The sequence below is a fragment of the Rhinatrema bivittatum genome, chromosome 13 (genome assembly GCF_901001135.1).
Source record: "Rhinatrema bivittatum chromosome 13, aRhiBiv1.1, whole genome shotgun sequence".
NCBI lineage: Eukaryota > Metazoa > Chordata > Amphibia > Gymnophiona > Rhinatrematidae > Rhinatrema > Rhinatrema bivittatum.
In genome coordinates this window covers 8,945,560-8,959,956 of record NC_042627.1, presented here as the reverse complement: position 1 = coordinate 8,959,956, position 14,397 = coordinate 8,945,560, and the positions used below count along the sequence as shown (strand labels likewise).

The following is a 14,397-nucleotide window of genomic DNA, read 5'->3' as shown; positions in this document are numbered from 1 at the left end:
ATGCAATTTCATATTATAAAACTTTGAAGGTATATATTGCCCATATTTTGTATATACATGTGTTGTCCTTAATTCAGTAAAAACATTTCATTTCGCTACTCAGATTCATGGATAGCATCATTGAGAATTTTTTTTTCAGGTAGAACATTTTAAAAAGAATAAGTAGCAATTTTACATTATGGAGTTATTTCACCTGTTGAGATGTATAGTTTTTTCTAGTGACTAAATATGTATGCTAATAGTCATGTTACTATTATAATTACTTTCAACTGTTGTGACATGCTAATATGAATTGTAAGTCATAAGTCTGAATGGAAATCAATAATATATTTACATATTAACTGCATGCTACTTGTCATAGACTTCCAATTATAATTGCTCCAAGGCTGCCTTGACATTTTTAAATAATCTTATTAATAATCAAGGAATATTACAAGATATACTATATGCAGGACATTACATCATAAGTACTATTTCTCCATGGACACACAGGACAGTAATCAGCCAATAGTGCTAAGACACATAAAAGTGCTCTTAGAGCTCAGAAAAAAAGATAAGTTTTCTGAGCGTGTGCATAGGTTCCTGCATGAATTTCATCACTTTTTTCTTTCCACTCATATGAAGGAAGGATGTTTTTCTCTCTCCTTAGCAGTTCCTTATGGAGTAATTGGGTTTTTTTTTTTTGTCGATAAGCAAGGTTGGATTAGACATTATCTATGGGGTGATGTCAGCAGGTGGCACTGGGCAGAACTGTCTCTCCAAGCTAGGAGAGCTTTGAGCTTTACTGAGCATGTGCAGGAGTTTCCATGCAGTCACTGCTTCTAGAATCTCCTCAGTCTGTTTTTGTGTATCACCTCAGTTATAAAGGATTTAATTTTTCCTTTTCTTCTTGCTATCTGTAGTGAGCCCTAAACAATATTTTTCAGTACTACAAAAAATAAAAAAAATAGCGAAGATGTCAAGAAAATGGACTACCGAATTCAAGGCCTACCCCCTGTGCAAGCCTCATGACCAAGATGGATGGTCACAATCTTTACTATCGATGCTTAGGTCCTGATCATGACCAACTAAACTGTGCAGCTTGTGGTCATATGTTGCTTCATTCCCAGAGGATGTGAACAACGAAGATAGCTTCCTTTTGCCCCTCGAAGGCCAGGTCTCTGTGGCAGAGCTGCCATTCCTTCTCCTCCTTCGGGACCAGGAGGCCCATGGTGCATTGATTCGAAAGATGGACACTTTGTTACGACCTTGGTTGTCGAACACAAAAAAACGCACCATCTAAGGTAAAACACCAAGATCCCTTGAATCACTCTTTGCAAGTGAAGTCTGTGCTACCTAAAAAAACAAAAGCACTCGATGCAGCATAAACAAAAAAAAGATAAGGCATAGAAGTCAATGAAATGCATCAACAGACATGCACTGACAAAACATACATCACCTGGCACATCCAAGAAGCATTTACCAATGATTAAAAAAAAACAATGCAGACACCATCGATGCGCCTGGCGATGCTTGCATTGACGCACCCGGTGCATGGGATCTCAGTGCATTCCTTGCTATACACATTGCTGATGTACCTGATCTCCCTATGTTTCGCCTCTCCTTAAGCATATAGCATCTTTCTTGCTTTGACCACCATTTTATTGCATTGTTTTACTATCTTTAGATCATCAGACATGATCACCCTGAAGTCTTGCTTCTATTTGTTACTCATCAGTTTCTCTCCTTCTCATGTCCCGCCTCCCTTCCTAATCACTGTACCCCAAAATGTATGATCTTATATTCCAGTGTTTGAGCTTTAGTGTCTCTCATCAATTATACACCTTCAGGAATATTTGTTTTGTTAGAGAGCTTTTTAAGAAGTATTCATTTATATTTATTTTATTGTAATTTTGGCCCTGCAGTTTCCTTCTCCCAGCAAGTTTCCAGCTCATTTGGAACTGGCATTTGTTGGGCTCTGGTTATGTGAGCCTTTGCATACAACAGTCTGTGTTTTCCCCCCTTCTTTAATAAACCCTCTTCACCTAACCCAGAGATAGTCTTTGGCCAGGGATCATTGACCATGAACGATTCTGCTTCAAGGGTGTCCAATAGAAAGCAAGTGTCCTTCTCATTGCTTGATGCATACGCTTTTCTGTTACAACATGGGAAGTATTTATGTTACTTCTCTATGGTACTGAACCAAGAAGTAAAACAGGCAGAAAAGATGTCCCTTACTGTCATCTGTTGTGTTCAGTTTCTATAAATCTACACTTTGACTTGGGCAGTTCTTGAATTTTAAACTGAATTGTTATTGCAGAGTTCTAGTGGTCATGGGTAACTGGAATTATTAGGAAAAAAATGGAAAATAAAACAGAATATCATAATGTCTCTGTATTATTCCATGGTGTGACCTCATCTTGAGTATTGTGTGCAGTTCTGATAATCACATCTCAAGATATAGCAGAATTAGAAAAGGTACAGAGAAGGGTACCCAAAATGATAAAGGTGATGGAACGAGTCCCCTATGAAGAAAGGAGAAGAGGTGGCTGAGGGAAATATGATAGAGGTCTAGAAAATGAGTGGATTTTAATGGGTGAATGTAAAACTTGTTTACGCTTTCAAAAAGTACAAAGCCTAGGAGACATTAAATTAAATTATTAGATTATACATTTAAGACAAATAGAATTTGTTACTGGAGGATATGGTGAAAGCTGCTAGTATAGCTGGATTTCAAAAAGGTTTTGGACAAATTCCTGGAAGAAAAGTCCATAAAGCATTATCAAGGTAGACTTGAAGAAATTCACTGCTTATCTCTGGGATAAGCAACATAGAATCTATCAAACTTTTCAGATCCTGCCAAGTACTTGTGACCTGGATTGGCCACTGTTGGAACCAGGATACTGTGCTTGATGGACCTTTGGTCTGACCCTGTAAGACAAATCTTGTGTTCTTATGTATAATTTTTATTGGATCAGCATAAGCATTATCTTTCAAGGTCGCTTTTTTAGATATAATCAACATTTTTTCTGCAACTTTTTAAGATATCTCTTCAGAAGAGTTGCACTACTTAAGACTTTTTGTGACCTTTATTACTGTTTGTGTATTTTCTTTTTTTTTTTGTGCTTTCTTTAATCCATGCCTAGCATCTGTCTCCAACAGCAGCTATTCTGAGTCAGAAGTACCTGGCAGATCTCAAAAAGATGATCTGTTTCTTGTTACTCACTCCCAGGGATGGCAGTGGCTTTCCCTAGTCTACCTGGCAAATACTGTTTTATGGACTTTTCTTTCAGGGACTTGTCCAAACATATTTTAAACCCCACTATGCCAATCACCTGGCATCTCTGGCATCAGATTCCACAGCTTGGTTGTGTGTTGAGTGAAAAACTATTAGTTTCATGGAGTTTTATTATTTGATAAGGTAACTAACTGTCCTCTATTTCCTGCTCCGTTCCCTCTTAGGATTTTATAAACTTATATCATGAGTCCTCTTTTCTCCAGTCTGAGGAGCCCTAGCCTCTTTAAGCCTTTCTTCATAGGAGAACCATTTCATCCCCTTTTATCATTTTTGTTGCTCTTCTCCGCACCTTTTCTAGTTCTGCTATGTTCTTTTAGGAGATGGGGCAGCCAGAAGTGCACACAAAGCTAAATCTAGCAACAGGCAATATGGTGTTTAGCTTTGGCTGCTTATTTTGTATTCTTGTTTCCATACTTACATGGGCCTTCGCGAGTGTGTGTTAGGCACAAAGCATGAGACTCCATAATATCTCGGGAGCTGGGGTTTGTGGGTAGTGTTCCTTAATGACAAACGCTGCTTCGCTTTACATACGGTAGTACCTTGTGGCTGTAAACTTTGTAGCTTGGTTTGGCATAAGTGGAGCACTTGGTGCATTATTTATTTATAAATATAAACATTTGATATTCTGCTTAACCAAGCTGGCCTCACGGCGGATTACAATCAAATTTATAGTTAAATTCCTTTTACATAGTATCATGGAGGGCATATTTGGGAGGGTACAAGGTATGAGTAGAGGTTGGAGAGGATTGTAATGATCATCTAAGGGCAGGATAGGATATGGTAGTATTACAGAATTACTAGATACATTAAAGAGCCAGGGTAATTGAAGATTAACTCTAGTACATTTGCATTGGAAAAAAGGCAAGTAGCTAGTGCAGAGGAAGTAGAGTCTAAGGAAGTCTGGAGGGGTGGTTGATACGGTTTCAAGATCACGCTCCAGTAGTCATTGATAGAAGGCAGTCTTTGTAGTTGTTTTTTATCACAGTTGTTACAGTTGTCAGTTATTGAGTGAATTTAGGGACAGACTTGGCTAATTCTGTTCCTGAAGGTAAAGTATGCCTTGAGGCGTAGGGTGGTGGTGTCTCTTTCTATAGTTTTGGGGCATAGCAGCTAATACACGGATTTTGGTGCAAGTTAATCTGGCAGAAGCTAGAGAGGGAGAGAAAAGGATGGCCATGTGTGACGGATGGAGCTCTCTTGTGTGAGGTATGCGAGCAGAAGTTGTGAGAGAGAGTCTGGGGCCAGGCTATTTTCTCACCTGAAGATTTGTATCCTGTATTTGACTGTGAGCCAGCATAGTATGATTTAGTGCAAGGCTTATTCTTCCTCTCCTGGTAATGCCACAGTTGGGTTTTCAGTGACTATGCATGAGAGAGATATTTTCATACATTGGAGATCCTGTGCATACAAATTTATCTCTTGCATATTTATTGTGGATATCCTTAAAACCTAGCTGGGTGTGAGGTCACCAGGACAGGTTTAGGGAGCTCTGTTATAATTTATTGCCCGCTTTGATAACTTAATTTTCCCTTGACACAGACCCACTTTGTGGTGAAATCATGATTGTGTTGGGCAGCCTTGCTTTTGTGTTTTATCGTCCCTTCTTGTTCATGATTTATCATTGGTCCGTCATTTAAAAATTCAGGTAATGGTGTTTCAGGTCTGTGTGCTTGGGTAGGAGCTGTGTTGGTGAGCTGTTTCATGGGTATAATTTTATATATTGTAAGTGATTTTGTTAGATTTCTTTGGAGACATTCATTGGAGATAGTGTTGATTTACCGAGCACTGGTTCTTTTTCTGTTGACAAGCAGGATGAAATCGGCCATAACCAATGGGGGTGACATCATCCAGTGGCGCCAGCATAGATCCAGCTCTCAGAGCTCAGAAGCCTTTCTGAAACTTCATGGGAGTTCGTGCACAGCTCCTGCCTTGTTTGCCTCTAATTCTTTTTGTCCAAGCTGCTGCACTGTATTTCCATTCGGTAAATTTTGGTGTGGTTTTTTTTTTTTAATTAATTTGCACAAATTTCTACAAACCTGATTTTGCTTTGTCACTATGGAGGATTGAGTAGGGAAAAAAAATCACATTATCGATGTTAGAATAAGGCTTAAAGTTACAAAATGTGGAAAAAGTGAAGGGGTCTGAATACTTTTTGAATGCGCTGTATATAAGAAAGAGGAGAAAGTTTGAGCACCCCCCCACTCCTACTAATCCATGACAATCTTGGGTATCAGGAGCATGAATTTTTAAAATCCTTTTTAGTTATATTTTCTGGGTGTTATTTGATGTGTTTGCTGTTTTGAAATATTTTATTGGTGTTCGGGACATTTAAAAAAATTGTTTTTAATTATTCAATCTTTTATTTGTCAGCTGTTTTTGAAATGTTGTTAGTTTGTTTTTACTAGTATGATTTTATTGTTGGATGATTAAGGAATGGTGATGGTTCTGTCTTTTCTTTGTTGTACTGCACAGAAAGTCTGGCTCGTTGCGGATTCCAGTTCAGTTTTTGTCTACTTTATGCTTGCTCTGTTCTGTATTTGGTGAAGGTTTATGTTCTGCATGTGTGATTGAGGTGAGGTATTCTCCTAATAGGAAGTGCAGTAGTGTTTTAGTGCTTTCGGATGGTCAAGCCCACACCTAATACCATATGGGTTCCAAGTATCTATCTTGCAGTGATTTCTAGTTGGCATTATAATGCATGTCAATATAGTATAATGTAAATGATATTTTTACCTCAGAAGTTATCAAGTCAGGAGATTTCTTGGGACAACGAATTATATAAAATGAATTTCTTAGCGGCCAGGAAAGATTGGCTAGAAATACTGACCAGTAAGAACATGTTTAACAAAGAAAGCCCAGCAGGAAAAGGCACTTTTTTCCCTGTTATCACTGCCTTCTCCAAAAAAGTTCAGTCTTCAGTCAAGTCCCACAGACAATGAAATAAAGTACCTTGACCACTATTTTTGAGATATTTAAATTGTGTAATACCTGCTTTGCAGGTTCTAGATTAGGGGTGGGCAAACCTTTTTGTGCTTGTGCCAAGTTATCGAGCGCAACGAGGACTGGAGGGTGGAGCATGGTATGGTTGGGCTTCGATCCTTGCCACTTGCTGCAGGCTTAAGTGCCATTAATTTTAACACCCAAGGAGCCCCTTCAGTCATGGATCCCAGCCTCTACCAAAATCAGATAAAACCTTCAACCCAACAGGTGCAAGCTGTTTTCCCAGCTAGCAGACTACCTCACCTCGGTCACAAATGCAAGGCTGAATTCCCTGAGGCACCTTTCTTCTTTCCTGCTTTGGAGTTTTTCCTTTTACTCCAGAGACTTTACATTCTAGTGTTGGTCGGGTCACTATGCTGACATCCATAACTTCAGGTCCCTCACATTGGCCGTCTCTTGCCAAATGACCTCTCCGACCCACAGTTAAAGCACGTGGAATAGATTGTGGCCTGAGTTCCAGGTACAGAAGACAAACCACCTGCCTCTGAGGAATGCTGCTGGGGATCTCCACTCTCTGTGCTTCACCAGGGAGTTTGTGTGGGCTGTCTTTCTAGCCTCCTTACCACATCAAGCATTTAATTGCGCCTGGTGGAAGGCATCTGCCACTCTAGAGCCTCTTTCCCAACGTAAGCCGTGTGTGTCGGCAGACCCAATTCTGTATGGGCTGGTTAAGCCCATCTAAGAATTGTTCCAGAAGCACCTGTCTACTTTGAGGTCAGTCTTTGCCTCCGACTGTAACTACTCCCAGCTGGCATCCTTCAGGTGATGAAACAGGTTTCAGGGCTCTCCCTTGGCTGTAGGAACCTTCACCGGAACTGCTGCTGGTATGATTCTGAGATGTATCCAGTTCTCTCCAGGATAGCAGCGTTGACTTACACATAGGTAGCCCTACCATCCAGATTGGCTGCTTGGAAAACCGCTTGACTCCTGTCCGTGAGCAAGTTAGCCAAGTAGTCCAACTGTCTTTGGGCCAAGTCGACAGGTGTGTGGTCCTTTCACAGTTTTTCAGGAAGACCTCTGCGTCCTCGCTTGCCTTCATTTTATACAGTATGTGAGGTAACAGATTCACCTGGGGTATCCTGGTCACAGCGCTCTGGATGGCCTGTGCTTCCTGAGTTAGCATTGTGCTTTGCTATTTAAGTTGTTCTTGCAGCGCCTTCTGCTGGTTAGTTTGAGTTTGTAGGACGTTCTGCAATTACTGCTGCCCTGTAACAAAGACCTGGATCACTTCCTCTTCCACGCGCAGGGTCCCCAGAGGCAGGCAGAGCTCCAAAGTCTCAATGCGTGGATGAGACAATGGTGTAGGGAAGAGGAATTCAGTTTTGTAAAGAACTGGGAACCTTTTGGGAAATGGGAAGACTTTGCCAAAAGATATCCAACTTGTTCTCGGAGAGCCAGGAACTATTTGCACCGGGTGTACACATACAATTTCTCACCGGTGGGTAAAAAAACCCTCATTACAGGTAAGCAAATTTGCTATCTCCATGACCAGTATAAGGGTATTAGATGCCCTAGGCAAACCGTATCGCCTTGCACACCGTCCCCCCACTATCTCCACACACACACACAGCTAAGAGTTTTACATTTATAACAACATTTTACATGAAACATATCACAGTACAGACCTAATTTATATAGCATGTTGGTCAGCAATGAGTACTTCCAAGAGATATTCCATATTTTGTCATATTTGGAAACCTTATTTAAATGTCCTTCCTGAGGACTACAGATTGTATTTTTCTTATACTGCACGATTGCCTTGTTTATTTTTTAATATCTCGGTTCCCTTTTATTTGGTCTTTGTTACCGACTGAGTGGGGTAAAAAGGAAATAATTCATTGGTATTGTTTCTTTGTGTTATTTGATTATTGATGTTTATATTAGCAATGGTTATTAAAGTTTTATCTTAACAAAAATGCATAGGATAGTTCAGAATCTTAACTCCTCAGGGAATAGCGTAAGACTGTATGGCAAAGCCTATGTCATAAGATTAGGTCGTTGAACAAAACAATCATGCCTGTTACCTCTGCAAGATTCCTTTTAGAGTAAAATGCAGAGCTAAACAGAATAAATGATCATATGTTTTGACTACATGAGACAGCCTTGTAAGGAAAGAGTAGAATCATGGATCCTTGCAAGTCCTTGGAGTCTGTCCAGCAACATGATGATCAATTTTTATTCTGTGTGATTGACAGATGTACCATAATCAGCCTGGGTAGCTGACTGGACTCCATCACACAGGAAAGTCCATTTATCATGCATATTTGTACTTTAAATTCTGACTGAAAGAGATGCAAAATAAATAAATCTGATGGCATCCTCAATTTAGTTGCAATTACTCTTTCGCCTGTTGAGTCAGCATCTAACTGCAAAATTGGAAGATGCCAAGGCCACATCATGCACTCCTGTATATGTTGTGAAAGAAGGTAGCACATCTTTAGCCATACAGTCAGTCAAGAAGCATGCACACCTGATTTGGTGATAGTAATGATAGGCTGGATCATGTTTGTGCAGCTGCCACCTAGCATCTGTAGAGGGTAAATTCATCTTGACAGATTTATGTTTAGCATATATATATCATATATTAGGGGGAAATGTGAAAAAGAGGATTTGCATTCAGACAACAACCAACAAGGACTGAACTTCACAATCTGGGTAAATAAGCGTGGGGGTAGCTTTACATTCAGACAACATCCAACAAGGCATTGTTCTGTGCAATCTGGGTAACCAAGCATCGGGGTAACTTGCTTGATGCGGAGGTTACTACCCTTAACCATTAAGCCTTATGCTCACTTTGATGCAACTCCAACATTACCATCTGCATCAGCGACAGGGGGTGGCAGGAAATTTGAATCAAACAGTTACCAACAAGGGCCCTGAACTTGGTGTTTGATGAAACAAATAAGTATGGGAAAATAAGTGTGGGAGCTTGCGGAAGATTTGCCCATAATCCCGTCTGTAAGACGCATGGGGAGTGCTGGACTAGGAGAGTCAGAAAAAATCTATGTCTCTGAAGCAGCAGTGTTGCGAAACGCGCGCGTCGGACTACTGACCCCGACAGCCACTGAAGGGAAGTTATATCTCCTGCATTCTTTTTACATATAAGTTCATAAAGTTAAATTGAACATTTAAATATTGGACTTGTTTGGACCAATGATTAAAAGTGACCCAACAAAGTGCATAATATACAAGTTTTAACTTGCAAGCACAGTGGGTGGTATGATGGTTCCTAATTTCATAGAACTGTGTATTTCTTTAAATTTATAAGAACATACAATACAGCATTACAGATTTGAAATAATATTTAACCACGTTTTTTTCACTTTGAGATTTCAATTACCCCACTATGGATTGGGTAAATGTAACATCAGGACTTGATAGAGACAAAGTTCCTGGATGTAATAAATGATTGCTTCATGGAGCAATTGGTTCAGGAACCAACGAGAGGGGGAGCTATTTTAGATTTAATTCTTAGTGGAACACATGATTTGGTGAGAGAGGTAAAGGTGGTGGGGCCACTTGGCAACAGTGATCATAACATGATCAAATTTAAACTAATAAATGGAAGGGTGACAATAAGTAAATCTATAGCTCTAACACTCAATTTTCAAAAAGGAAGCTTTTTGATAAAATGCAGAAAATAGTTAGAGAAAAACTGAAAGGTGCAACTGCAAAGGTTGTGTTCAACAGGCATGGACATTGGTTAAAAATACAATCCTAGACGCGCAGTCCAGATGTATTCCATGCATTAAGAAAGGTGGAAGGAAGGCAGAGAATATATATACAGAGAATATATATATACCTCTGCACTGACATCAGCCTGCCAGTATTTTCTGCAAAAGCCAACTGTAGATAAACTTGATTATTAACAGACAACCACTCCAGCATTCAGCTAACAGGAAACCACTGAGCTTAGTCAAGGAGTGTAATAACACTAATTTAGGGACTGGATTGACACTTACCAGTAACCCATAGACATCATGGTGTATACATACCTGATAATTTGCTTTTCTTTAATGAAGATAGGTTGATCCATACCAGTGAGCTATGCACCTCTACCAGCAGATGGAGATGGAGCAGAACTGACATGATGTCTCTGATGTTTCACACGGAATGAAAAATTGTATGTCCATGTAGATGAAATACTGTAGCCCAGGGATGTTAAAAATTTAACCCAAAGGGGAGAGGTAAATGTTAAATAAAATTGCTGATAAAGCTGACCCTTGCAGCATTCCAGCGATAATGTCAACTCAAATGGAACATGTATCCCCTAAATGTACACGTTGCTTCCTGATAAGAAAGAACAAAACCAAGATAATACCTTTCCAGCAATCCCTATTTCTCGAAGTTCAAGCATCCTCTCATTATTTACAGGGTTGAATGCTGAAATCACATCCAGCTGGACGTGCAGACCTGTACTTCCTTGATCTTGATATGCATGTAATACATCTAACAAAGACAGCAATAGCAATTCTACACTGTGGCCTTTATGAAAGCCAAATTGCTGTTGATCAAGAATTGAATTATCAATTATTTTAGCCAAAGCCTTCAAGTTGGAAACTGGGTGATAATTAGAAATTTTGCCAGGCAAAGCTTGATTTTTTTAAACTGGTTATATTACTTCCTCCTTTATTTTTTTTTGAGCAATATCCTTCAGAGAGAGATTTGTTTATAATTTTATTACTATAAGTTTTTGAAAAGAACATGTTTGTATATCATTGCTAATGACTTTTTTGCTTATGTTGCAGGAACTCTATATTGCTGTTGGGATTTCTGGAGCAATTCAGCATTTGGCAGGGATGAAAGATAGCAAGGTACGGTATGTCTGTAAGAAGAAAAGATTTTGGCCAAAAAAAATGAGCGAGCACATTTTATAATTCAAATAGATTGATCTTTTTTAATTTTAAGGTAAAGCACCTTGGTTGGTAAAATGAAAATTTGAAAATCTAGAAAAGAAATGTTTAAGTGGTTATTTCTTGCCACTTACATGCAGTAATTCTGTATGCACACATACTGGGTTCGGAAGGGAGTTGCAATCTGTTGGCCCCTGGCTGACAACATTCTGCAATGATGAGAATAAAATGAGGGAATAAAAGTCTTGGGTGGCTGAGAATGAAGGTTCCAAGGTACTGCAGCTCAGTCGTTGCTGGTTCTGATTTAACTGGTAGTCCGAAGGAGTAAGAGGAAGCTGCTGGGACAAAAACGATCTTTTTGGATCTCTAAGAGAAAATGAGAGACCAAAACAATCTTGATTGAAAGCAGTGGGGCTCCAGGAATTCCCTAGAAAGGCAATTAAAAAAAAAAAAAAAAAAAGAGAGCTTTTATCATACCAAACATTTTATCAAAGTATAATTTTAAAAATTTAGTGGCTCTTGTTAGACCCTTGTTAGCAGCTAGTGACACTGAATCTTGGGATTGGAGCTTATAACACTAACAAATAGTGTGAATTCTTGTGAATTGTTCTTAGGTATAAGTGTACAATTTTTCAAGAAACCATCTGGTGGGAATGTATAACTATACCCACAGCTCCTAGTTTCCTGTGATTTTATGACTGCTACAAGGGATTGTAAAATCTGGAATCACGGGAATCTAGGGGGCTGACCACAGGAGAAGGAATGTTTAGGAGGGAAAAATGGGCTATAATGAGAGAGACAGGAAGGAAAAAGGAAAAGAAAAAATACACAGACCTACAAAAGAGATTGGAAAACTATTTTATTTCTATAATGGAAAAGTGTTTAACATTTTAAAATACATTTTTATGCAAATAAGTCACACAATTGTCACAATTTTTAAAATGTTGTCATAGTATTTACCCTGAGTTGCCATAGGAAAATAGGATCGTTGGTCATAACTATCCTAAATACAGAGATCCATAAAAGGGAGGAAAAAATAATTGGTTCATTCTTTTTGTGGGCAGCTCAATTCATTTCATTAGTTTCAAAACAAAACCAGTTAGTTTTACTCGTTAATGGCAAATAAATGAAGTCAGTGGGGGAAACACTGCAGCCTATTTTGAGCTCCATAATTGGGTTTTTGTCATCAATTCTAATGAAACTTGTGGGAAGGTTGAAGGCATGCTAATTCAAAAAGACTGTCAATGAGGCATAAAGAGCCTAAGGCACCGTAAACAAGCAAAGTGGACCAGCAGTGGCAGGAGTTCTCCAAGGCATCATCAGAGAAGCAAAGAAGCAGCAAGAGGGGAAAGAACATACCAAGGCTTCAAAAGAGGGCACCAATAACAGTGGCATGAACCCTCAAAGACAGCACAAGAAGCAAAGTGGCACCAAGAGTGGAATCAACACCCTAAGGCACCGAGGGGGAAATGAAGCTAAAAAGGTGTCAGGAAAAACCTCAAGACACTGATAAAAGGACAAAGCAGCACAAAGACTATCAACAATCCAAAGCACCATGAGGGATGCCAAACAGCCTTACAGTGGCAAGAATACTCCAAGGTGTAGAGTCTGGGGTATAACAGCAAGGCAGAGTGACATCAATACCTCCAAGGCATGGAATCAGAGGTATGCAGCAAGGCAGAGTGGAAGAAAGACTCCTAAAGTGAAGAATAATGGGTATAGCAACACGGCAGAGTGGCATTGGCGATGTCTTTCTTGTGGAAGCACTTGCTATTTGTCAGATTTAGTAAGACAGAAAGATCTGTCATAAGTATCACTTTTCTGACATAAGCTTTTATTATATTTTCTACTTGAAATTGATCTTGCTGCTGGGTAGAATTTTTATTTTCTTATGAAATTTGGTTTCCAGTTGAAGCTTTAGTCACAATCAGAACATGAAAATGGTTTCTCTCTTTAGTGTTGATTTACTAGTAATATGTGAGGTTTGCTTTACTAAGAAAGCTTTTCCCATACTCTGTAGCTGAACACAGTCTCTTCCCTTTATTGATTGTCAAGTGTGTTGTTAGTTATCTCTTCTTACTGAAACCTTTACCACATTCGGAACATATAAAAGGCCTCTTCTGTGCATTTCTTCCTCCTGACTTAAGTGTTTTTTGGGACAACATTCCCAGTATAACAAAGAAAGATGAAAGGTGTGAGAAGTAGGTTTGTATCCTAGAGATGTACAGCAAAATGCTGAGGTAGTGAACCAGAAAAAAACGTGTATATTTTCCTGGGGACAAAACACAACAGTATAATTAATAAACAGGGTGGGACACTGAGGCTGGAATTATAGAGGGGTAGAACAAAATGAAGAATCATAAAACAAGTGGAGGGGAAGGAGAAACTTGATTATATTTTCACATTTTTTTTTCCAGGGGTAAAGCCAACAAACTAACAGCAAACAACAAGGAGGCACCAAAACTTTCATGCTGGTACAAAACAGGCATTGTAGGTAGGCAAAGCTGTTAGCAGTAAGATCCCTATAATGGTGTGAGGGGCATGGCGGGTAGGCAGATCCATAGCAGCAAGACCTCTTAAGGTGGTATATCAGGGGCATGGCAGTTAGGCAGAATGACAGCAGCAGGACCTCTAAGGGAATACATCTAGGGCATGGCAGGTAGGAATGTGGCGGTAAGACTCCTAAGGTGGTATAAGGGGGCACAGCAGATAGGCATATCAGGGCTCATGGCAGATAGGCATGTGGCAGAAAGACTCCTAAGCTAGTATAAAGGGGCATGGCGGGTAGGCAGTAGTATTAAGACACCTAAGGTGGTACATCTGGCCATGTGGCAATAAAACTCCAAGGTAGTACATATGGGTGTAGCAGGTAGGCAGGTTGGAAGCAGTGGGAACCCTAAGGTCCAGGCATGCAATACTAACAAATATCAAAGTTTGAATTCTTGTGAATTGTCCTTAGGTACAAGTAGACAATTTTTTGTGAAACTGTCTGGTGGGAATGCATAAATATACCCACAGCCCCTGGTTTTCTGTGATTTTGTGGCTGCTACAAGGGCTGTAAATCTGGAATCAAGGACATGTGGCAACAAGACCCCTAAAGTGGTATAAGGGGACATAGCAGGTAGGCAGACCATAGGGTGGTATATGAGGGGCATGGAAGGTAGGCTGTGGCAGCAAAACCCCTAAGGTGGTCTAAGGGTCACGGCAGGTAGGCAGACAGGCAGCAAGGCCCTCGAGGTGCTTTGTCATCTTGCTGCTAGCATGGAA

The 14,397-nt window shown here is 39.8% G+C and overlaps 1 protein-coding gene across 2 annotated transcripts in view; it reads left to right on the top strand.

Moving 5' to 3' along the window:
• Positions 1-14,397, top strand: part of ETFA (electron transfer flavoprotein subunit alpha) — a 128,005-nt gene that overhangs the window by 78,317 nt on the left and 35,291 nt on the right. The window contains exons 10-11 of one of the 2 annotated variants that reach the window (XR_003852442.1): positions 11,026-11,091; positions 13,548-13,624. Coding sequence is in view for 1 of the 2 variants with exons in the window: in XM_029575348.1 (XP_029431208.1) it covers positions 11,026-11,091 (66 nt within the window). In the remaining variant the exon portion in view is untranslated. The remainder of the gene's footprint in view (positions 1-11,025; positions 11,092-13,547; positions 13,625-14,397) is intronic. The other variant, XM_029575348.1, reaches the window with a different exon arrangement.